This window comes from Sceloporus occidentalis, unplaced genomic scaffold (assembly GCF_023333645.1).
Source record: "Sceloporus occidentalis isolate IW3139 unplaced genomic scaffold, rSceOcc1.0.p SCAF_70, whole genome shotgun sequence".
Classification (NCBI taxonomy): Eukaryota; Metazoa; Chordata; class Lepidosauria; order Squamata; family Phrynosomatidae; genus Sceloporus; species Sceloporus occidentalis.
The window spans coordinates 1,786,416-1,811,207 of NW_028317050.1; the positions used below are offsets into that span (position 1 = coordinate 1,786,416).

The following is a 24,792-nucleotide window of genomic DNA, read 5'->3' on the forward strand; positions in this document are numbered from 1 at the left end:
GCCTAATGTGTGATAGATGTGATGAGAGTGATTTGTGGTAGGTGTGAGAGAGTGAGGTGTTATGTGTGATACCTGTGAAGTAGTGAGGTGTTGCATGTGTTGGGAATGAGGTGTAATAGTCGTGAATGAGTGCAGTGTTATGTGTGATTAGAGTGAAGTGTGATAATAAAGTAAGGATGTTTTGGTCCATCTTTCATGGTATGTGTGCCTTCTACTGCATATATTGTCTACAGGGTGGAGAAAGGAAGGGACCTAGAGGGCCACTCAGATTTACCTATCCAAATGCCAGAAGGTACCAGCCCTCCCATGGTTGATACCATGTGTATCGGCAAAGACCAGCACCAGACACTCTACCAACATACTCATAGATGTAACACACATTTTAATTTTCAATACAGAACACACAATCTCAAAACCATTAATATGCTTTATTATTTATTATCAACAACCATATGAATTATAACACAGTGCTATACTAAATACTCCAGCGCTGCTGTCATCATCAAGTACTCCCTTTAGATGGCTGAGTGGCGCTGTGCCTTGTGTTTGTGGTTTTTAACTGCCCCACTTCGGTATTTATGTCCAGCAGGCACTGATGACATTTTATAAATTTGCTTGATGGCTTCTGCTGTAGGAATTGCAAGAAAGGCCAATGGTTTGGGCTGCACCGGGGCAAGATCTGGTAATCTGGAGTAAATGGTTACAAACTTGTGTGAGAGATTGCATACCTATAATGTTTTTTGATACCATTCTGTAATAATGTCTTACTTTAAAGAATTTTGTAATTTGTAACCCCTGTACTTCTTTATAAAAATAATATCACGGAATAAGGACAGCAAAAAGTGTCTGAAAGTGCAGGTGTGTGGAAGGGGAGATAATATTTGGCTATTTTACCATAAAATAGTTAAACCTGTGTCTTCATACAAAGTGACCAAATACTATATATCACTGTGTAATATGATGGTGCTATTTGAAGCAAATAATAATAATAATATAACTGAATAAGTAAAGGGCCAACCACAGAAGACTCTGACATTTATAACATAGATGTCGCCTTTTACAATTATTTTAAAGACATAAGAACAGCTGTGATGCATATTTATGGAGTGGTCAACTAAATGTACAATTACTTGCTCTGGAAAAAGGTTGTCCCTCCTATTGCCTCCTAAGAATCGTATCCAAACAAGACAAAATAATGTATTACATAAAAGGAACAGCACATACTTTGGCACAGCCTGAGGCTCCTTCGTTGGAGTAATCATCCTAATCCCCTGCATAGGCACTATCTGCTGTCGTGGTGGTAATTCCGGCTTGAAGGGCAGGTATCTCGGGCATCTACAAGTAACAGATAAAGATTTTGAGTTGTGAAAGGGCAAGCGAACTGGGTATCTAACTGTTATAAATGTGGTATTATCCAGCTGCGAAGACAGCGTGACTACATAGTTACTCCATATTAATGCAGTGTCAATAGAAGAACTGGTGTAATACCCCAATGATATTAGTGAGCATATGACATCAGAGCCCTGACATCACGCTATGGTGCCACAAGCAGACTAAGAAGCTAGGAAAGTTAAATAGCTATAAAATGTGTAGATTTGGTTTAGTCTAGTGTTTCACACTACACTTACCTTTGGTTCTCTTCATATAGGATTGCACTCCTGCTCATGATTTCTGTGCCACACCTGTTTTTAGTGGGATATACCGTTATCGCTGGTGGATGTTTCACTCCAAAACGAGGTGGGATCAGGGCTCTATAGCTATAGAAAGAAACAACCATCAAAGCTAAGAAAAATGTCACTTTTAAGATCTTAAAACAATGTTGAGTCTATTAACTGCTTAACTCCATTCGATCAATCAAGTTAGCATCAGAATTTTAAAACAATATTTACCTAGTAAACTCAGGTCCACGTTTGTCCAAAGGAGCTTCTATCACCAGCCTTTTAAACATTTGCCCTTCATCTTTAAATGTCAGCTTTGCCTTTTTTGCCTTCGACAGCGTCAGTCGTCTCTGGGGATTTGGATCTAGGGTCAAGCCGCTAATTTGGAGCCAAACAAATAGTATTAGATAATATTGAACAAAAAAAAGATATGTTTTCTTTAAAATCTATATTATGTGTTTGGGGGCGATTTGGCATCAGAGAGAGAACCCATGCGTAGCACATTTACAGCATACAAGATTTAAACCAGAGAAGATACAGGGGGCAACGTGACACAATGTTGGAAAAGAATAACTATTATATAAAAGTAAAAATTCTTCAACTTATAGGGAATGAATGTGATTCTGAAATGATTCTTGGTGAACACTATTAATGACCTAGAATGCTGACTGTGGGTATTTTCATAATACTTTATTAGATGTTTCATAGAAAGTTAATATAGGTTAATGGTAATTCTCTGTCACTTACATTTTGTTCTCTTCAAATAGACTTCCCATCCGACTTATGGGTCCCGTGCCACAGATGTTTCTAGTGGGACGTAGCTTTATGGGAACAGATGGCGCTGGTGGACTTTCCGCTCCCAAATCAACATAAGATGGGATCCAGGCACTATAGACATTGAAAGAAACGACCATCAAAGCCAAGAAAAAAGCCAGGTAAAGCATTTTAAAATGTTCATTTTAGTCACTTGAGTTTTTTAAACAATATTGTGTCTATTAATGATTTAACAACATGTGATCAATCAAGTTCCCATAAGAATGCTGAAACACTATTTAATTAGCAAACTGAGATTGATGATTGTACAAAGGAACCTCTACTGCCGGACTTTAAAATATTCTAGTTTCTCCTTCGACATTAAACACCAGCATAGAGACATGCTATCATACTGTAATGTCAGGTAAATCATCCCCATTATTCCAATGGTTATTCTCACAACCTTTGCATTCCAGGATTTAATGTTTCTTCCTCTCAATATGTTACCCCAATCACCTTGTCTCTTACCTGGCTGAAGGAGGCTGAGTGGGATTTTCCTTCTTCTGGTATTTGTTGTTCCTCTTATTAGAACAATTTTTGATTATGTCTCTAGGTGAAAAAATACACCTCATTAGCCAACGGAATACCGTCAGCAAAAAATGTAAAACAATCTCCATTTTCACATCTCCTCAAGTCAACAGTTTTCACGTCTCTGGCAAGCAACACGACAGAGGTAACTGAACCGCTCCATGTAACAGTTACATTGTGATGTCATCTGTACAGGAGAGTTCAAGTGAAGATTTGTGAACATCATGGCTGCTCAAATAAACAACAATGTTAGATTTCAGGATCCGCTTAAATCATTTGTAAAACTGGACTACCCTTGAATGATACTTTGATTACCTGTGTGCATTAAAACATTTTTTCCTCTTAAAGTTACAGACATGCTGTGATGCCTGGTGAAGGTGCAGCCATGGCAGAGTATGTGAAGGCTGGAAAGTGTATCCCAAGAAGAGGAGAAATGCGTCCAAGCAGTGACGAGATTGCATCATTTGAGAAGTCTGGCTATGTAATGAGTGGTAGTGTATTAGATGTATTAGACGTATTAGACCCCAATCTCTGGAGTCTTAGCACTTTTTTCCAACCCAACATATTTGAATTTTAGTCACTGAAAGAGAATTATTTTTTTTTATATGTATGCGTCATTTTAAGATAAACTTAAAAAAAACTAAAGAAAATGTGTAACAAAACTTAGCTTTTAATGCATATCTCACTAGAAAAAATGTAATATTAGATAACCATCTCTATGCCAAGACTAAACTGCAGTCCTAAAGCTAGTGAGGATGGTAGTAAACACAGGGGTCTCCTAGTAAATCTAACTCACCTCAATATAGTCTTGACTAGATTCAGCTTGCACTGCCTAGGAACTACTCATAAGGGGAGGTAGACATCAAGTCATAAACCCTGCCTAACTACCCAAACTATTCTCTGGACTGCCACATCTGAGACTCAGTCAGGAACATAAATCATGTGCTTGCCACACACACAATGTGGCTTGACACTTTCCAGCTTTAAATGTAAAGAAATTTGATTATCAGATCCCCTTTTCTCCTATTTTCATTGAGTAAGATGATTCCTCCAAAAAACATGTACTGATTTGTAATTGGTTTTAGTTTTTAGGGGTGGGGGGCAGTGGCGTCTCCAGCTTTCATATTTAGGGGGGGCACATGGGGGTCCAGGGACCAAAATAGGGGGGCCAATTATAAAACGGTACATATACACTATATATACATATATATATATATATATATATATATATATATATATATATATATACACACACACACGTTAGGCAGTTATTTCTCATTCAGCACCTGCTGACAATATATATAAATATTAGACCCTGCTGCCGATATATAGAAATATTACACCCTGCTTCTGATATATATTAATATTAACCCCTGCTGCGGATATATATTGATATTAGCCCCTGCTGCGGATATATACTTATATTATACCCTGCTGCCGATATACATAAAAATTATACCCTGCTGCCGATATATACTAATATTTGACCCTGCTACCAGTATATATTAATATTAGCCCCTACTGCCAATATTTATTTTTAGTCCCTGCAGCCAATATATATATAATTAGCCCCTGCAGCCAATATATATTAATATTAGCCACTGCTGCCGATATATATATAATTACTAGACCCTGCTGCCAATATGAATATAAATACTAGACCCTGCTGCCAGTGGTGTCGCCAGGGGGGGGCCAGAGGGGGCCATGCCCCCCCCCTACATTATGCTGTGCCCCCCAGTGTGCCCCCCCAATTGAAACGCTATACCATTGACCCGGTGTGCCGGAACACTAAGCTCCAAATGCAGCCGATGCGGCTGACAGTTTCAAAGCGGCTGTAAAACCGCCCCCGCTGGCTACTTAATGGATTGCCGGCATGCCAATCACTTACTGAGGCTCTTCGTCCCGCCCCTTTGAAGGGGGCGGGCTCTTACGGAACAGTTGCTTGTAGTGATGGGAAGTTCGGATCATTAAAGTGAATCGGATCATTTCGATTCGTTCACTGAAATGATCCGATTCATGATCCGAATCTTCGGATCACTCTGTGTGACTCACAGGAGTTACTGTTTTCCAGTAACTCCGTGCAGGCACACTAACGATTGGCCCCGCCCCTTTCATTATGAATCCTCCCCCCTGCCTCCAGTGATGTCAATGAAGGCAGAGAGTCGTTCAAAGATTCGGATCTTACAGGGATCGGAATCTTACAGTGATCCGGATCACTGTAAGATCCGGATCACTGTAAGATCCGGATCACTGTAAGATCCGGATCATTGTAAGATCCGGATCTTTGAACGACTCTCTGCCTTCATTGGGATTCTAATCATTCAGATAATATTACCATACTGTTATAAATAATACATTAATAATCACTGCCCCCAGGATTTACATTCCCCTTTACCTGCAACTGCACCTTAAGCTAACTTTATTAAATTAATTAAATTAACCCTCACCATTAAATTAACCCTAAACACCCCATCAACCATGTCTGGCCCTAAAATTAACCCTTAACACCCCATCAACCATGACTGCCCCTAAAATTAACCCTTAACACCCCATTAAGCATAACTGCTCCCAAATTAACCCTAAACACCCCATTAAGCATAACTGTCCACAAATTAACCCTAAACACCCCATTAAGCATAACTGCCTCCAAATTAACACTAAAGACCCCATTAAGCATAACTGCCCCCAAATTAACCCTAAACACCCCATTAAGCATAACTGCCCCCAAATTAAGCCTAAACACCTCATTAAGCATAAATGCCCCTAAATTAACACTAAAGACCCCATTAAGCATAACTGCCCCCAAATTAACCCTAAACACCTCATTAATCATAACTGCCCCTAAATTAACACTTAAAGACTCCATTAAGCATAACTGCCCCTAAATTATCCCTAAACACCCCATTAAGCATAACTGCCCCTAAATTAACACTAAAGACCCGATCAACCATACCAATTTATTAGGTAATTTATCTGGAGTACATGCAATTAATTTAGGGGCAGTTATGGTTAATGGAGTATTTAGGGTTAATTTCAGGGGCCGTTATGGTTAATGGGGTCTTTAGGGTAATTTCAGGGGCTGTTATGGTTAATGGGATCTTTACGGTTAATTTCAGGGGCAGTTATGGTTGATGGGATATAAGGGTTAATTTTATGCTGATGACTGAGGGTTAATTTAATTAATTTAATAAAGTTAACTGTAGGTGCAGTTATAGGTAAAGGGGGGCAAACTCAGGGGAATCTAAATCCTGGGGGCAGTGTGAACATTATTAATGTATTTTTTTATAAAAGTATGGTATCAGTAATATTCTCTGAATGATTCGAATCTCTGTAAGATTCGGATCCTTGTAAGATCCGGATCCCTGTAAGATTCGAATCATTTGAATCTTCGGATCATTCGACTCTTTGGATCATTCGACTCTTCGGATCATTCGACTCTTTGAACGACTCTCTGACTCTATGAGTCATCGTTCCTGTGTGAATTAATGAGCTGTAACCTGACCCCAGAGTCTGTGTCTGAGTGCTCTGCAGATGACTCACAGCTCTAGGATCAGGTTACAGCTGCATGATTCACAGACTGAACCGCTACAAATGAATCGTTCAGTCTACTGAACCGATTCATCCGGATCACTAAAAAGAACCGGATCAAATGAACGATTCGTTCATGATCCGGACATCACTAGTTGCTTGTCACTGCCTGACAGGGAGAAGAGCATGAGGGAGAAGAGCAGTCTGCTGTGTTACAGTGGAAGAATGAAGGCCAGCAAAAAAAGTATTTTATTTTAAATAAATAGTGGAGGTGACAGAAGGAGGGACATTAACAAGGGGGGGGCTGCATTGGGAAAATTAAATAATACAAAAAGATGGTGGCTGGGGACATAATTACACATCAGGGTGGTTAGAAGGATGTCATATATATCAATACACAAACGGGGGGGGGGGGGGTTAATACACATGGGTATGGGGGCCATTATATTAACCAGTACAAAGGGTTGGTGCATCAATACACAAGGGAGGGGGGCTGGCTGGGGGCATCAAATAAATCAATACACAAGGGAGGGGGCTGGCTGGGGGCATCAAATAAATCAATACACAAGGGAGGGGGGGTTGGCTGGGGGCATCAAATAAATCAATACACAAGGGTGTATTGCAAAAATGCACAAAGGGGGGTGGCTGGGGGGGCACAAATACACAAGGGTCAATACACACAAACAGCAAAGCAATGTGGAAGGCATTTTATATGGTTATCCCATCCTGATGTGGGGGTCCATGTGGCAGCAGAGCCTGTCCTGGTGTATGTGTTTGGGTGTCAGTGTGGAAGAGCCTGTCCTGATATGAGTTTGGTCATCTGTTTCCTGGCACTTTACTTGCTGTAGAGGGTTAAATAGAACTTTGGAATTTTTATTTATCCAGATTTTGTGGTCACTTCAGAGGACAAAACTTTCTAGGCCTAGAAATCAGAGGAAAGGTAAAGGTTTTGTGTTATTTCAATCTGAATATATTATTAAAAGTTAGATGTTGGTTCAGAGTTTGTGAAACTCAATTCTTGATTACAGTATACAGGACGCTATTCCCCTTTGGTTTCACAGGCCTTCACAGACCAAGTGGTACTCAGCTTAGTTATATGCAGCTGTATGCATTGTGTTATCTGTGATGAGGTGTTCATTTGGTGACGCAGCGCTAAGATGGTTGTGATGCATTAATGGCTAAAAGTTTTGTTGAAGTTTCCATTATGTCTAATCTCCTTAATTTATTTGGGCCTTTTAACTTTTTTGATTTCTGGGATTTTAATAATGTGATAAAAAAGAATGATTTATAGTTGTTTGGATGTCAAATAGTGTGTCAAATTCTGTTGATCTGTATCTGCTATGTTTCCATACATTATTTATGTATACCTGCAAATACAGTTTTTTTTTTATCTCATTCAGTTGCATGTGCTGTTTCCATGTGTTGTTTATTTGATCTATACCTGAACTACAGGGTGTAAGTAAAAGAGCGGTATGGTTTAGTGAATGAGGGGACAAAGGGACTCTGGGGATGATTACAGGGGAGAGGACCTCTCAATGTCACGGTGCAGTCAGAAGGATGGAACACTGCACTGACTCTCACTGTCTTCCCCTGAGCTGCAGTCAGTGTGGCAAATATATTGGCAGCAGGGTCTAATATTAATATATATTGGCTGCAGGGGCTAATATTAATATATATCGGAAGCTGGGACTAATATTTATATATATCGGCAGCAGGGGCTAATATTAATATATATTGGCTGCAGGGCCTATTATCAATAAATATTGGCTGCAGGGGCTAATATTTATATATATTGGCTGCAGGACTAATAATATATATCGGCAGTAGGGGCTAATATTAATATATGTTGGCAGCAGGGTATAATTTCTATGTATATCGGCAGCAGGGTATAATATAAGTATTGTGACGGAAGCCGGGGAAAGTGTGTTGTCCCAGGCTAAGGGAGCATAAGACAGCGGAGGCAGTCGGTCGGACTAGCCAGCTCCGTGACATTGGTGGCAAGCGGCGGGATTTCTTCTTAGTCTGAGGGACACTCTACCGGGATTGACCGACAGGACGGCAGACTTCGGTCGCCTTGACAAGGACATGGATGTGGTATCCGAATTCCAGGGACTGCTGCGGGTTATCCTCTCCTGCTACACCACTGCTTTGCCTACAGAACAATACCAGAACCTGAGGCAAGTGGTTCGACGGTCAGTATGGCAGAGGGCTGTTATACGCCGGGGTCAGTGTCTTCCAAGCTCCGAACAAAAGATTAGAGACCAGCGGGAACTACGTATGTCTTTCCTGGGACAGCAACCCCAGGAGCAATGGGTATCCGAATTGGACAAGCTGGTCCAACAGGAGGTAGAGCTGGAAGATCACTATAGGGCTCTGCAGTGGTATACAGAGCAAGCATATTGGGGAACTGCGAAAGAATGTTCTCCAGAGGGCTATGACTTTGGTGGCCCGGGATTATTATGGGATAGTCTTCAGGAGGATCCAGACTTCGGCAGTACAGCGGAGTGGCGGATTGAGGACATCCGGGATTTCAGGGAGTGGGACCTCCCAGATGCGCTAGGACTTAAAGGTGATTTAGACTTTTTAATTACACAGGAGTGGGAACTGGAAAAGGCGTATAAAAAACTGTTTGACCGCGTTCAACAGAATGCCCCGGTGTCCAGGGATTGTGTGGATTTTGTGGATGTGATTGAGTGGTCAGCTGAGGGTGTTGACTCAGGCGGGGTGGATGGGACTGCGGTCTCCACCCCTGAGTCAGAGGGATACTGGGCAGCTAATCCAGATCCGATACTGGAGCTGTGCGACTGTGCTCCACAACCATATCCAGAGATTGTGGATCTAACTGATTTTACATCTGAGGATGTTAACCCAAGAGGGGTGGATAACACTGCGGTCTCGACACCGGGGGCCTCAGAATGCTGGGCAGTCTGCCCAGATCTCTTAGTCCCAGCTGAAGAGCTGGCAACAGGGCAGAGCGCTGCTGGCTACTGCCCCACACCTGCAATGACTACAGGGATCCAGGGAGATGTGGCAGCCGGCCCTTCTCCCCAGCGGCAGCTCACATGTCCGGGAGCGGAGGATTTTGTTTTTCCTCCCCAGCGGCAGTGGGAAGAACCGAGAGATGTGACAGCCGGTCCATCTTCCCAGCGGCAGCTCACATGTCCAGGAGCAGAGGAACCGGCCCTCCCTCCCCAGCGGCAGGCTGACCCACAAGATTCCCTAACCCCAGCTGAAGTGCTGGCAACCAGGCAGAGCATCGCTGACCTCTGCCCAGCACCTACCAAAGCTGCAGGAGTTCAGGGAGATACAGTGGCCGACCCGCCCCCCCAGCAGCAGAACCTAATTCCAGGACTGGATCAACCGGAACTCCCTCCTCAACGGCAACAGGAGCACCAGGGAGGGGATGCAGGCGGCATCACTCCCCAGCGGTACCCGGGAGATGGCGCAGCCGGCCCATCTCCCCAGCAGCAGCAGGAGCACCAATTTTGGGAGGGCATTAATGGGCCAAATAAACTGACTGACTACGGAGTCAACCCGTTTGGGGTCTCATCCTATGTCAGTCCAATTCGAAGGGGGGAGAATTGTGACGGAAGCCTCCATCACTGGGGCCACTGGAGAAGCCTGACTGCCAGCCTCCTCCCTATTGACTATGGGCCCTGGGTTTGTAAAGGCTTCTGTGGCTACCCCCAGCAGTATCCTCTCATCACTGGCTGAGGGGATTATCTCCAGCAGACAGCCAGGATCTGTCACCAGGGAGTGACCACCATTCTTTGATGTTTAATGTTGTATAAATCAGTCTCCCCCCACCTATTGTATTGTTAATCCCGTTACTGCCCCTGTTGTCTCTGAGAGGCAGATTAAGGGGGCGGTTTGTGTCCCAATATCTTGTTTTATGTTAATGTGTGTTTTGCTGGATATATCCAGCTCTGTGTGTCTAAAATAAATCAGTCTTCGTTTGGTTTTACCCTACACTGAGTCTCGGCTAGTGACTGGGGAACCGGGGAAAGTGTGTTGTCCCAGGCTAAGGGAGCATAAAACAGCGGAGGCAGTCGGTCGGACTAGCCAGCTCCGTGACAAGTATGTATCCGCAGCAGGGGCTAATATTAATATATATCAGAAGCAGGGTGTAATATTTCTATATATCTGCAGCAGGGTCTAATATTTATATATATTGTCAGCAGGGGCTAATATTAAAGAATGAAAAATAACTGTCACTTTAGCTGTTATTTTGAAATCATATTTCAATCACGGTCTTTACTTCAAAGAGATAAGTGCATATTATGTAGTTAAAAATGCACGTCTAACGTGTGTGTGTGTGTATATATATATATATATAGTGTATATGTACCGTTTTATAATTGGCCCCCCTACTTTGGTCCCTGGCCACCCATGTGCCCCCCCTAAATATGAAAGCTGGAGACGCCACTGCCCCCCACCCCTAAAAACTAAAACCAATTACAAATCAGTACATGTTTTTTAGAGGAATCATCTTACTCAATGAAAATAGGAGAAAAGGGGATCTGTTTTCTTTACATTTAAAGCTGGAAAGTGTGAAGCCACATTGTGTGTGCGGCAAGCACATAATATATGTTCCTGACTGAGTCTCAGATGTGGCAGTCCAGAGAATAGTTTGGGTAGTTAGGCAGGGTTTATGACTTGATGTCTATCTCCCCTTATGAGTAGTTCCTAGGCAGTGCAAGCTGAATCTAGTCAAGACTATATTGAGGTGAGTTAGATTTACTAGGAGACCCCTGTGTTTACTACCATCCTCACTAGCTTTAGGACTGCAGTTTAGTCCTCCCAATCTATCCTATCTATCCCCTCTCCCTCCCAATCTATCCTATCTACCCCCTCTCCCTCCCAATCTATCCTAACTACCCCCTCTCTCCCTCCCAGTCTATCCTAACTACCCCCTCTCTCCCTCCCAATCTATCCCTATCTACCTCTTCTCACTTCCTATCTACATCTTTTCAATCTCTAACTCCCTCCTAACTTTCAACCCCCCCCTTTGAAGTTCACTTACCTTGGGCTTGTAGAAGTCCAGCGGCGGGATCGCGAGGGCTCTGTCTTCCTGGTTCTGCCGCAGTGTGCGCGGCTTCATTGCTGAGCGCCGGATATGACATCATATACCGGCGCTCGGCTTGAAATGCCGGCACTGTGACCAAGCCAGAGGCCTCGTGGTTGCGGAGAAGAGTGAGAGGCGCCGAACGGTCGCTGAGAACTTATTCCTCAGCGACCGCTCGGCGCCTCTCTCTCTCCTCCAGATCGATTAAAAAAAAAAGACGGCGTTTCAATTGGGGGGCACACCGGGGGGCACAGCATGATGTAGGGGGGGCCATGGCCCCCTCTGGCCCCCCCCTGCCGACGCCACTGGTGGGGGGTACAAGGTCTTAAACATACTACATCACCACTGTAGAGCAGTCGAGTACAAGATATCATTAAGTAATATGTTGTAATTGAATCTGCTATTAATATTCTGTAAAATAAACTTTTTAATAAATTGCATCATTCATTTTAGTAGTTCTTTATTTTTTGCAAGTTAAAGAGAAAATACAAAATATGGAACAAATTCATGTCACCGTGACAGCTTCAGACACACAAAACCTGGATGCAACATAATAGAGGAGTCCAAAGCCCTCCCAACGTCAAACGGCAAGCTCCAACAAAACAGACAGAGCAACATGTGTCTAGAATTTTATTGTCCATCTGGTGACCCACTTTTTAAATATATTATACACACATATAATAAAATGGGATACATAGCCAAATGTAGAGTGTCAGGGTGTAAAAATAATTGATAAACCTCTTGACATAGCCACTGTGTATATTTGTTCCTTGTTTTTTGGTTCCTTACTTTAAGAAGCAGGGGTTTTTGTTTGTATTTTATGAAGAGTGCAGTTCGAAATGCGGGCGCAGTTAAAATGTGATATTGTCCATCATCATAATCTTGCTTTCGATAATATCCTTCAGCCATCTCTCTCTCGAAATCTTGTTTGTCCAGGCCTAATGGATGAAATAAGGTGAAAATTTACATTAAAATAGTAACAGAGGAGTTTAGTTCTGGAATCTAGGCCATTTCATGCTAATTTACTTTCATTTCTGCTAAATCCTCAGTAAAGACTGAATTGGAATCCACTGTAAGCCTAAACTGGAAGTTGTAATCGCTGCTTTAGGAGACTGAGCATGAGTCTCTATAAAGATTAAGCACTTAGAGAGTTGTGGTTTAAAATCCTTGATTTCATTATAAATCATAAAGGTCCAGACCCATTGATCTGGCCCTGCAAAATGCATAGAAGAAATATTGCTGGTTTTACCAAGTCTTCTCACTCATTGAATTATGCATTATCGGGGTCAGCTCAGACCATCTTGATGGAGACTCTTGCCAGTGGTGGCCCTTCGTAATGAAAAGTGGAGTGAAACATTTGAAACGAAATGTCTCTCTTTAGTAAATGAACCCCTTTGCTAGGTTTACACTGGAGATTGTTTCACACATCTAATTTCCAATTAGAAAAATGCATACGTACTAAATGTGGCCTTTTAGTTCCCCCCAAAAAAGACAAATCCATGCATGTGGGGTATCACTGTGGGGTATGCGCTCAGGAGATGTTGCTTAACACATATTGGGGTGTCGTGTGACAGCGGCATAAACCAGGAGCTGTAAATTCATACATAAAGTAGGTGTGTGGGGGAAAAATACACACAAAAAAATACTACTGCAAACTTTGAAAAAATTCTGGTGGTAAAATGTGTGCATGCAAAGAGTTAAAATACCTTAAGTAGAATCTATTTAGCAGGTTGTTTTCATTACCTTTTATAGATGAGTAAAAGATTTTTCAACTAAAAGTTAGAAACAGTCATTTTTTTTCTACATTTTTCACCATATTTTATACTTTTTTAATATGATGACCTATGACGTGCCTGACACGTCATCAGACTTAAACAAGCTTAAACAAGCTTAGAAAGTGATCAATGATCACTTTCTAAGCTTAAACGGTGTTGCTGTAATGCCTCGATGTCGAGGCATTCAGCAACACCGAGATCGGCATGATGGGCCATGTCTGGCCCCTCCCCCGGGCGTCAACAGCCGCCATACATTGTTGTAACGCCCGTTTTAAAAGCGTTTAGGAGGCGATCAACGATCACCTCCTAAACTTCAATGGTGTCGCTGGAATGCCAGAGACACCAAACACTTACCTCTTGATGGACTGTGACCGCTCCAGAGAGCGGTCGCAGCTGCACGCAGTCTTCACCATCCGCAAGATGGCGGCGGCCCGGGAAAAAAAAAAATAAAGTTGAAAAAGTTCGCTAGACAGTCTCCAGACCCTCTAGAGAACTCTGGCTCCACTTGCAGGTTGAATACAGGTACTGCATTCAACCATACAAGTCAACGGAGCCCAGCTTTCTAATCACTATGTGATTAGTAAAATAGTTAAAAAAAAAATAAAAAAAATTTTAAAAAAAAAGGAAAAAAAGAAAAAGCTTAAAAAAAACATGGTAACATTTAAAAATTATTATGCTTTAGAGGAACTATCCAGTTCCAGCAAAATGTAAAAAAAAAAGCCCAAAAAGAGTAAAATAAATAAAATAAAAAAATAAAGTTTATTATTATGAGCAAGTGCTAAAATTAGCGCTGTATCTTCCCAAAAATCCTGACGTGGAAAAATTTAAATAAAAGCATTTCAAATACCCAAGGGGTGTCTAATTTAAAAAAATTAATGGTTTGATGGGGTAAATTGGAGTGGCGTATATGGAGTAACTATGTAGTCACGCTGTCTTCGCAGCTGGATAATACCACATTTATAACAGCTAGATACCCAGTTCGCTTGCCCTTTCACAACTCAAAATCTTTATCTGTTACTTGTAGATGCCCGAGATACCTGCCCTTCAAGCCGGAATTACCACCACGACGGCAGATAGTGCCTATGCAGGGGAGTAGGATGACTACTCCAACGAAGGAGCCTCAGGCTGTGCCAAAGTATGTGCTGTTCCTTTTATGTAATACATTATTTTGTCTTGTTTGGATACGATTCTTAGGAGGCAATAGGAGGGACAACCTTTTTCCAGAGCAAGTAATTGTACATTTAGTTGACCACTCCATAAATATGCATCACAGCTGTTCTTATGTCTTTAAAATAATTGTAAAAGGCGACATCTATGTTATAAATGTCAGAGTCTTCTGTGATTGGCCCTTTACTTATTCAGTTATATTATTATTATTATTATTTGCTTCAAATAGCACCATCATATTACACAGTGATATATAGTATTTGGTCACTTTGTATGAAGACACAGGTTTAACTATTTTATGGTAAAATAGCCAAATATTATCTCCCCTTCCACACACCTGCACTTTCAGACACTTTTTGCTATTCCTTATTCCGTGATATTATTTTTATAAAGAAGTACAGGGGTTACAAATTACAAAATTCTTTAAAGTAAGACATTATTACAGAATGGTATCAAAAAACATTATAGGTGTGCAATCTCTCACACAAGTTTGTAACCATTTACTCCAGATTACCAGGTCTTGCCCCGGTGCAGCCCAAACCATTGGCCTTTCTTGCAATTCCTACAGCAGAAGCCATCAAGCAGATTTATAAAATGTCATCAGTGCCTGCTGGACATAAATACCGAAGTGGTGCAGTTAAAAACCACAAACACAAGGCACAGCGCCACTCAGCCATCTAAAGGGAGTACTTGATGATGACAGCAGCGCTGGAGTATTTAGTATAGCACTGTGTTATAATTCATATGGTTGTTGATAATAAATAATAAAGCATATTAATGGTTTTGAGACTGTGTGTTCTGTATTGAAAATTAAAATGTGTGTTACATCTATGAGTATGTTGGTAGAGTGTCTGGTGCTGGTCTTTGCCGATACACATGGTATCAACCATGGGAGGGCTGGTACCTTCTGGCATTTGGATAGGTAAATCTGAGTGGCCCTCTAGGTCCCTTTCTTTCTCCACCCTGTAGACAATATATGCAGTAGAAGGCACACATACCAAGAAAGATGGACCAAAACATCCTAAAATTTTACTTTATTATCACACTTCACTCTAATCACACATAACACTGCACTCATTCACGACTATTACACCTCATTCCCAACACATGCAACACCTCACTACTTCACAGGTATTACACATAACACCCCACTCTCTCACACCTACCACAAATCACTCTCATCACATCTATCACACATTAGGCTTATCCACCAATCAACCACACATCACTCAAGCAGCAAAAATATAACAAGATGTTATGTGATCTGTGATGCTTCTGCCCTTCCGTGTGTGTTTAAACAATACTTGACTGGCTCAGGAAAAAAAATGTCACTTGTACATATATATATAATTGCTAACAGCAATCACACTCCTTTCATGCCCAGGCAGCCAGTACATGCTGGATCTGGGCATGATAGGAGTGTGATTACAGCCTCCCTATGCCATGCTATCCCCCCACACTTACACATCCATTTTATCAGACACACACTCATTCACAAACATTCATTCACAAACATTCAACATAAACTATAGCATAACACCCATCACTCTCACACACTTACTAATCCACTCTTACTGAATGTTCTCCTACCTTTCCTCTGTCACTTTTCTCGATACAGCTCATTTTCTTCCTCCTCTTCGTTCTTCCTCTTGGCTCTTCTTCTTCTGTGTCTTTCCGGTGCAGTGAGCGTGGAAGGCGGTGGGCACGGCTTCAGTGTTGTATGCCGGGATACAGGGCCGGACCGGGAGTGAAAAGCAGCCCTGGAAACATTTGGAGACCAGCCCCATATAGTTTATCTCGTGGTCGAGCTCTTATACCCACACGCACCCCTTATACATACCCGAGTCACACTATTTGCCATGCAAATAACTATATTAAAATGCCAGAAAGCAAAAGTGTTAAAAGGCCCTACATTAAACATAAGGCAATCAAAACATTTGCTAGTGCAAAATTTTTAGATGAAAAAGTTCCATTTTATTCAGTGGAACAAAGAGTGATCACATTATTCTTCACGATATTCTTGTAAGCAACTTTTTCTTTAAATGCACACAGTTCATGGTGCAAAGTGGTCTGCCAGTATGTTTATGTACAATGTCCTCTCTTGAGGGGGAAGGACCCCCAACAGGAATAATGAAATCAGTTCTTACAACTAAATTGGGATTCACTCTGAAGATCCCAACCACCATTCAAGTTTCTACGATTAATCCTTTGTGATAAAATATGCAGATTGAAATAAGAGTAATATTACAGAAATCTGATAGACAGGGTTAAAAACATATAAAGTAAAATGTAATAAATATTATACAATGTCTACAAGTATCTACACTACATAAATATAATGGAAATGCAAGAGTTCTAAATGAAGTCTTTGGTGAATCTTTTATCTGCGGCATGGGCAAACCTAGAGTATTTGGTACCTGGGGTGGATCCTGTATGTGGCACCCCCCCCCATAGCTTCTATGCTATACTTAGTTTAGCAGTCAATAAGGGATATGGACTGACATAAACAGTAAAAAAATATTACATTCTAGGATCAGCATGTGTTATTTTAAACATGTAAGCTGCATACCTGGGAACTGGTTTGACCCTGAGATTGCCTACAGGAGCGAGGTCTTGACACGCCCCGCTCCCCGCCAATTTTTCCTTTAAATGGGGGTGTTTCCCGCTGCCGTCAGTGGGAACACCCCCTACATCACATGTTCGCCCGCTGTTGTCAGTGTGCAGTCCTGGCCGTGTCCCGAAAGGGAAGGCTCCAAGTAGCCGGAGCCCAGAAGTTCCCAGGTGTGGTAAACTGTTCTTAAAAATGTATGCTATAGAGATATAGGTACTTTGTAAATGACAGTTCACATATTTTTTCATGGTATGCAAGGATCAATGTAGTTCATCAAGATACGAAAATATGCCACCGAACTACCTTTACTCATGATGTGGGAACATGTCCTTAACCCCTTAAGAACCAGGCTGTTTTTTTTACCTTTTGTACCCTTTGGGACCGAGGCTGTTTTAACACTTTTGCGGTGCTCGTGTTTAGATGTAATTTTCTCCTCACTCATTTAGTGTACCCACCAGGGCCGGCCCAAGACATAATGCCGCCTGGGGAGAACTTTAACCCGTTAACGACAATCCACGTACATGTACGGGGTTGCCGTGCAACGAGATAACGACAATGCCCGTACGGGCTGCCGTTAAATAGCTGCATCGCCGCTATTAAAAAAAAAATGTACTACCATAAAGTTTCACAAAGGCTGGTGGTAAAATTAGTGCATGGAAAGGGTTAAAATACCAGCATTTCAAATACCTTGGAGTGTCTAGTTTTTAAAAATATATGGTTTGATGGGGTAAATTGCATTGGCCGGCTTCAAAGATACCCGAAATGGCACATGGGGGGAAGAATTACCAGATTTAGAAAAAAAAGGTTTTGAAATAGCAAAACGCTACCTGTAGTTATTGCCCATAACGTGCAGAAAAAAGCAAAAAAACATAAAAACATTGGGTATTTCTAAACTCAGGACAAATAGTAAAATCTATTTAGCAGGTTTTTTCATTCGTTTTTGCAGATGAGTAAAAGTTTTTTGTTTAAAAAGTGAGAAAGTAATTTTTTAAGGTAAGCCTTCCAATGTAGATATTGCAGTGTCACATCATCGATGAAGTAGCTTAACTAGGGTTTTTTTGCCTTCTTTTGGAACAAGAGAAGGAAGGTTAGGTAGAAGGGTTGAATTTGAGAGGAAGAAATGTCAAAGGCGGATAGCCAAGTCAGTTACAGTTACAAGTCAGTTACAGTGGGAAGGTACAGGGAACTAGAGGTTACATTATTTTGTATTGCTGTTTACTACACACAGAACGGGCATTCCAGACAGCAAAAGTTGAAAGGAGGGCATGAGGGGTGGCAGGGTATGTGCATAAGGTTGTTATGGTTTCTGGAGGTTTAACCTTCAGAGGGAAAAGAAGGGATCATGACGGAGGCTCTGGGTTTAAGGAGATCTCCCCCGATTCTAGGATCAGAAAAAGAAAGAGCAAATGAAGATGGGAGCGGGAATTGTAGGGGCAGAAAGATTACCATTTGCAAGAAGAGGTGGGGGGGAGATGTCCTTGTTATAAGAAAAGGTGAGAAGAAAGTAGTGAGGGAGTGGTGGCACCTCAGAACTGATGTGTGAAACGCACCAGGCGATTTTACTTGTTGTATATGTGCCTATATACCATTGTGTGTAGATCTACGAATAAAGCCTTCACAAGTATCTTCAAAGTACTCCCGGAGTCTTCATAGAGAATGATGAGGACAGGTGTGAGAAAATTGAGGTTCATAAACAGACATAGACAGGTTATTAGGAAGGAGTTCAGAGCCACAGGATCAGCTGAGAATTAAGTGTAGGTGTTTTCCCCTTTATAGTCTTCTGGTATGCTGTTTAAGTCCTTCGGAGCAGAGGTATCGGTTCAGCGCTATATAGGGGTCTGTCATCTGCAGCATGCATGGTTTCTATTTGTCTGAGGATCTAAATTATTAGAATTAAGCAATCGAGCCGAGCTAAAACATGCAGCAATAATAACAGTTCTCCGGGGGCTGAGCGTCCATACAATTGCAGCAGACTGAGCTGATTTCTGAAAGGTTCCAAAAGGATCTCCAATAGCAAGGTCAGGAATATTCATGGATTGAAACATAGCACATTTTTAATGAGGTAACAAGTTAAGATCAAACATAATCAAAGAGTGTAGTCCAAACTCGTGTACGTCAATCCAAATCAATATTACACTACGAGCAGGCAACAGAAAGCTACAGGCAAACAGACCGAAAGGTACTGAATATGGTTTATAAATAGTTAGCATAACTGACAGAAATGTATCTGACATTGTGGTCATGAATGCAAACTCCAATCATCTGTGTGTATGTATCCATTTTATATGCATCTGAACACTAGACATGTGCAAATGGGCCAAAATTATTTGTTTTTGGCAACTAATGCCGCTATTAAATATAACCATATTCCACCTTCCCTGGAAACCAACAGTAAGATACCTAAAAAGAAGAATGCAAGTTAACAAATAAATTCTAACGGAAATACATTCCGTACTGGAAAGACTAGTGTTGGACAGAAGCTAATCACTGGTTTTTCTTTTGTATATTTAGCCTTTTATTTAACAATATTTCCCCTGTTTTATACACATCATGGAATTCATGCTTCTGTTAGAATCGACTAATTTATTGCGTGGAAATGTGTCAGAACTACGTAGTCTCGCTAAAAAGGATGTATTTGTACAGTATGATATTTAGAAATTTAGATATAGATAGTTATGATATTCAGAATGATTTAAATGGTTAGATCCTTCAGCATTCAGTGGTTTACAACTATGAGCAACAGTTGGGTCTATTCACTAAACAGTGAGTGCTAATGAGTTGGAAAAACATATGAGTTTGCAGCAGCAAATTTGCACAATACGGGCAAAAAAGTGTAATTCACAAACTGAAAGCCAATGTCACTTACACTTGCCAAAAATAACTAATCTCACATTTTTTTCCTGGAGAATGTATGCAAGTGATTTTAAAAAGTAGACAACTCACAGTAAGCTCAGAAGGGTAGGGGTTAAATATGGCCAAATAGCCTGTGATGAGGAAGTAAAGAGAAAAAAATATTGTTTGCCATAATATTTGAAACCCTCATTTGGAGATATGATAGGGACAGCTAAGATGAATATAACAAAAACAGGACCAAGCCAGACTGAAGAAATCTGGAAGGAACTTTAACAATGGGTAGGGTCTGGAAGCTCAAGAACGACATCACCAGGAGAAACGCTGAATCAAGTGGCGGGCCATCACGGGGGTTTCGTCTGACACCTCCTAACCTCTGTGTCCCCTTGGTAGTGAGGGATGATCAATTAAACACCAATGGAAGAGGCAGAGACGAGCAGACATTAGATAATGCTTTCCAATATTTTTACAGGTGGTATATATTGTAATACTGCACTGCAAAGGCTAATTGGTTTAGCTTGTTTGATACATGCCTACTTGTTTCATTGATATAAATTTTAAGGCAGGGTTAATGTTACATTCTCTAATACAAGTAGCTTTTGCTTTGTAATTGGTGATTAGAATGACTGTTGTTGGCTGCCTGGAGAACCTGGGAAGACCAACAATAGCCAATCACTGTTCCATCTGCACATGTTATACAAGAATTTAAGTGGTCAGTCAAGAGTTAATTTGGTTGAACCAATTCAACTCGTATATTGACTGATATTTTGCGAGGTGCAAGAGGGCAAGTTTTTTGAAATAACTCATGTATATTTGCCAACAACTCAAAGAGATTAAGTAATTTAAAAAAAAAGTAGGCAACAATTGTCCACCGTCTTCCCCCACTGCAGTAGGGTAGAGGGTAAATAACTAACCTTTGGGTAAATAGATCCCACATATACCAATCTTACCCACCATCCTATAATAGGCTGGTGGGTTAAAACTATACAAATACCCCATGGGAAGCATGGAGATCATCTCAGACATTACTTAAAAAACAGGTAGTGGCCTGACACCCCCTATGCATAATTTGGGCACCAAGAAGGAAGACCAATACAATTCCTTTAAGCTTACTTGACAATGCTTAAAAAATGCATTAAAAAAAAGGACATTTTTTCTTATATTTGTCATGCATATGTAGCAAAAGACAAAAATATATGTAAATGTTGTTATAAATAGAGAATACTGATAATTAAATCTTGAAGTGTTGGAAGATTTTTACAGTGAAAGGCCAGTCCAATTTTCATAGTAACAACATGCACTATAATGTGTGGTACCAGCGTGGTGTCCATTATTGATGCACAGTGATTGCACCTTCTTGCCACAGTTCTATTTTACTCAGATAATCTGAAAATTCATTACTTGGACTTGGAGTTTCTATTTAGGGACTTTATAACTTATTCCTTTAGAATACAGAAAACATTTCGCCAGATATATAATGAGTGTAATATGGCATGAGCTATATGTCAGACTAAACTAAAATTATGGATCATTCTTTACTAAAAGTACTGATTCACCTACTGGTGTAGAGTTGTGTCTTATAGGCAATATTGGTACAGCACCGTGCACCAATGCCTCATGAGTGGGATTAAGTATTTGGTAACAGTTTTCAAAATTTAAGAAATAATAAAGGGGTTAATGGTGGTGACCTTCAAACAAGGGAAATTATAGCATAAACTCAATACCCTTATGGATATGTTAATGGTTAACAGAGGTACATGGTACAGTTTTAAGTATGTTAATAAACTTGAGTGTCACCATGTAGTATTTATTTAAGAAAGCCATGTGGCGTCTCACAATCTAAATAATTATCTGTCTCTTGTCCTTGTTACTGGTGGCTAAACTAGGGTCAAGGATGTAGAGCCTAACCACTTCTGGGTAAATCCAAGTTTAATTTAGAAAAAAATAGTTTTGGAAAATGACCTACCAAAAGTGGTCTAGTGGTCTAGCGAAGTCAATGCCTCAACGGGTCAGGGCTGTTTTGGAGGCAAAAAGGTGACCAACACAATATTAGGCAGGTGGTCATATTGTTATGGCTAATTCGTGTATGTTCTAAGAAAAAAATACTTGCACTACTTAACCATCATCAATCAGTCTAATCTTATTCATGACTTAATAATTTAGCATGTTTACTGTTTCAAAATATAGCACTTTCCATATCCACAAATATAAGACTATACAAAGCCAACCACCCTGCACTGTAAGTAAGCTATATACCCACTAAATGTTTGTGTGCATGGGGGGGTCCAGGAATGATGTTAAATAAGTTTTTTTCAGCTGCTCCCAAGGTAAAAGCATGTTCTTTATCTAATGGTGATACTGTCAGTGGGGATGATAGTGCAAAGGGTTGATTTGCAGTTAAGTTGCCTGTCAAGTTAAATATTAACAGCCTGATGCCGAGATGCATCAAAAAAGAGTGAATTAATATTGGCATCATTTGTGTCTATATTGTGTCAACACACTGAAGAGGATGGTTCAAGTTGCCAATAAAAATTTCCAAAGATGACAGCTGGAAAATTGCTGAACTTAGTTGCACCTTGCGGTCAGAAAGCCTCCAAAACTACAATCCAACGTTACCTACTCATCCAAAAAACAGTTTGCTAGACAGTACTGGAACTTCAAATGGGATGGAGTTCTATGATCAAATGAAACCAAAATAGAGGTGTTTGGCAATAAACACCAGAGGTGCACATAGTGAGTACCTCATGCCCACGGTTAAATATCATGGTGGCTCCTTAATCTATTGGGGCTTGTGTTCTGCCAGAGGACCTGGATGTTTTGTTAGGATACATTATATCATGATCATCTCTGCCAGAAAGCTTGGAACAGGCCATGGTTGGATTTTCCAGCAGGACAATCATCCAAAACATACATCCAAATCCATGATCAAACAAAGTGTCCAGGCTGGGTTTTCTATTATGCCAAGCCCTGATGCCTCTTTACATACACTTATATAACTGAAGAGGTCCATGAGCTCGGAGCCTATTAGGGACCATAGTAGCTAGGGGAGAAGCTGACAAACTCAGAACTTGTGCTGTTTGGACAGTGTGGATAAGCTGATGAACTGTGGGAAGTGATCAATGTTGAAGGACTCAGAGAAGTAGGGATTTTTTTTTGTGTTGACTGTACTACAGCTCTCTGTAAGCCACAATTGAAAGCCTCAATATCTTAACTTAATTTCCCCAAACCACTATGTGGATACCAAAGATCCCAGACAGACCTGCACTGGCAAGTGCAGGTTTGTCACATATGGTGGAGAATACAGATACTGTACTGGGACACCAGGAGATTTCCCGGTAGGCCCCCACCCTTGTCAGCCAGTCAGCGCAGCACCAAATATGATGTCATATCCTGCACGGCAGTAATTGACAGATGTGACCCGGCAGTAAAAGCAAAGCTGTTTGCACAGTGTGCAAATGCCAGAGAGAAAGCTGTTGGTTAGGTAAGAGGGTTCAAGAGTGAGGGAGTGAGCTATAGGTTGGAAGGGTAAGGGAAGTCATATGTGGGAATATACGTTAGAATGTGAATGTATGCATAAGTGTGTGTGAGTTTATGTGAGTATGAATGTGTACGTGTGCTTGTGTAAGTTTTGGGGGAGGCAAAGTTGGCATGGGCAGGCTATTTGGTGGGATTGACAAGCCGTTTAGCAAAGATGGAATAGGCAGGCTGTTTGGAGGCACTGAAACCTGTTTTGGGACAAAGATGGCATAGATAGCTGAGTGGGGGAAATTGACAAGCTGTTTGGGGCAAAGATGGCACAGGCAAACTGTTCACATATCACCATGTGTTTATATTGTCTACACTTTCTACACTCTATCTAAATGTCCCCTATAATCCTTCCCTATCCCCCTCTCCTAATATTATGGCCATCCCTATCCCTTTTATATCTCGTTATCTCCTCCATACCATACTTTTCCAAACAGGTATAAATACCTATGTCTTGTGACACAGTGGTACAAGTTTTAACTCCAACATATGTGCAAAACAATTCAGATCTCATACTCTATTCTCTTAATATTGCAAATCAAGTATGAATGCACAGATCACCCATGAATGTAACGAATAAACAGGTTTCATGACAGCTTTCCAAATGTAACACTATTGGGGGAATTTCATTTGGTTTTCAACTATTGAAAACTTCAAAGAAAAAACTGAAGTGAATTGTACAAAGTACATATAGTTTTAAATGTTAACCAATGTTTACCAGTTAACTATTAAAACAGTTAACAAGGACAATGGAAGACTGAGCTCTGCTAATAAAGTGCTGCCAATATGATGCAATTCATGTGGTTTGTCTTGACATATTTATGCACAATAACTAATCAAACTGTGAATGTTCATAGTGCATGTGTTCATGCTATGATACTGATCCTGAAACCCAAGGGAATGTTAGCGCTTTTGTAAGTAGATTTTCTTCCAAGTTTTAAGACATACTGTATAACCACGTAAAGCCACATCAAGATTATGGTCTTGCCACTGTTTGTATTTCTCTGAGTTTTTAGCCAAATTAATTGTTGAATTAGATTTAAGATCTGCATTATTTTATGTTCCTTTATATCACTAAATATCTATATGCTTCTAGCGCTGTCTTCTTTTTAAGACAATCCTTGTCATTATAGTTTTCCCCCCAATAGGTGGAACTGTTTTCTCAAGACTAGCGGCTCTAATACTTTCCATTATTGGTAACAGGACACTCCCTCCCTCTATCAGTCCTTTACCATTTTTTCATATTAAGATGGAAATTACCACTTTTCCCTT

General features: G+C 40.8%; 1 protein-coding gene across 1 annotated transcript in view; it reads right to left on the bottom strand.

The window, feature by feature from the left end:
• Positions 1-1,263: 1,263 nt before the first annotated feature.
• LOC149286330 (sulfotransferase 2B1-like) overlaps positions 1,264-24,792 on the bottom strand; it is a 35,607-nt gene continuing 12,078 nt past the window's right edge. Inside the window, exon 5 of the mRNA XM_089494235.1 lies at positions 1,264-1,335. Within this exon, the coding sequence (XP_089350361.1) occupies positions 1,264-1,335 (72 nt within the window). The remainder of the gene's footprint in view (positions 1,336-24,792) is intronic.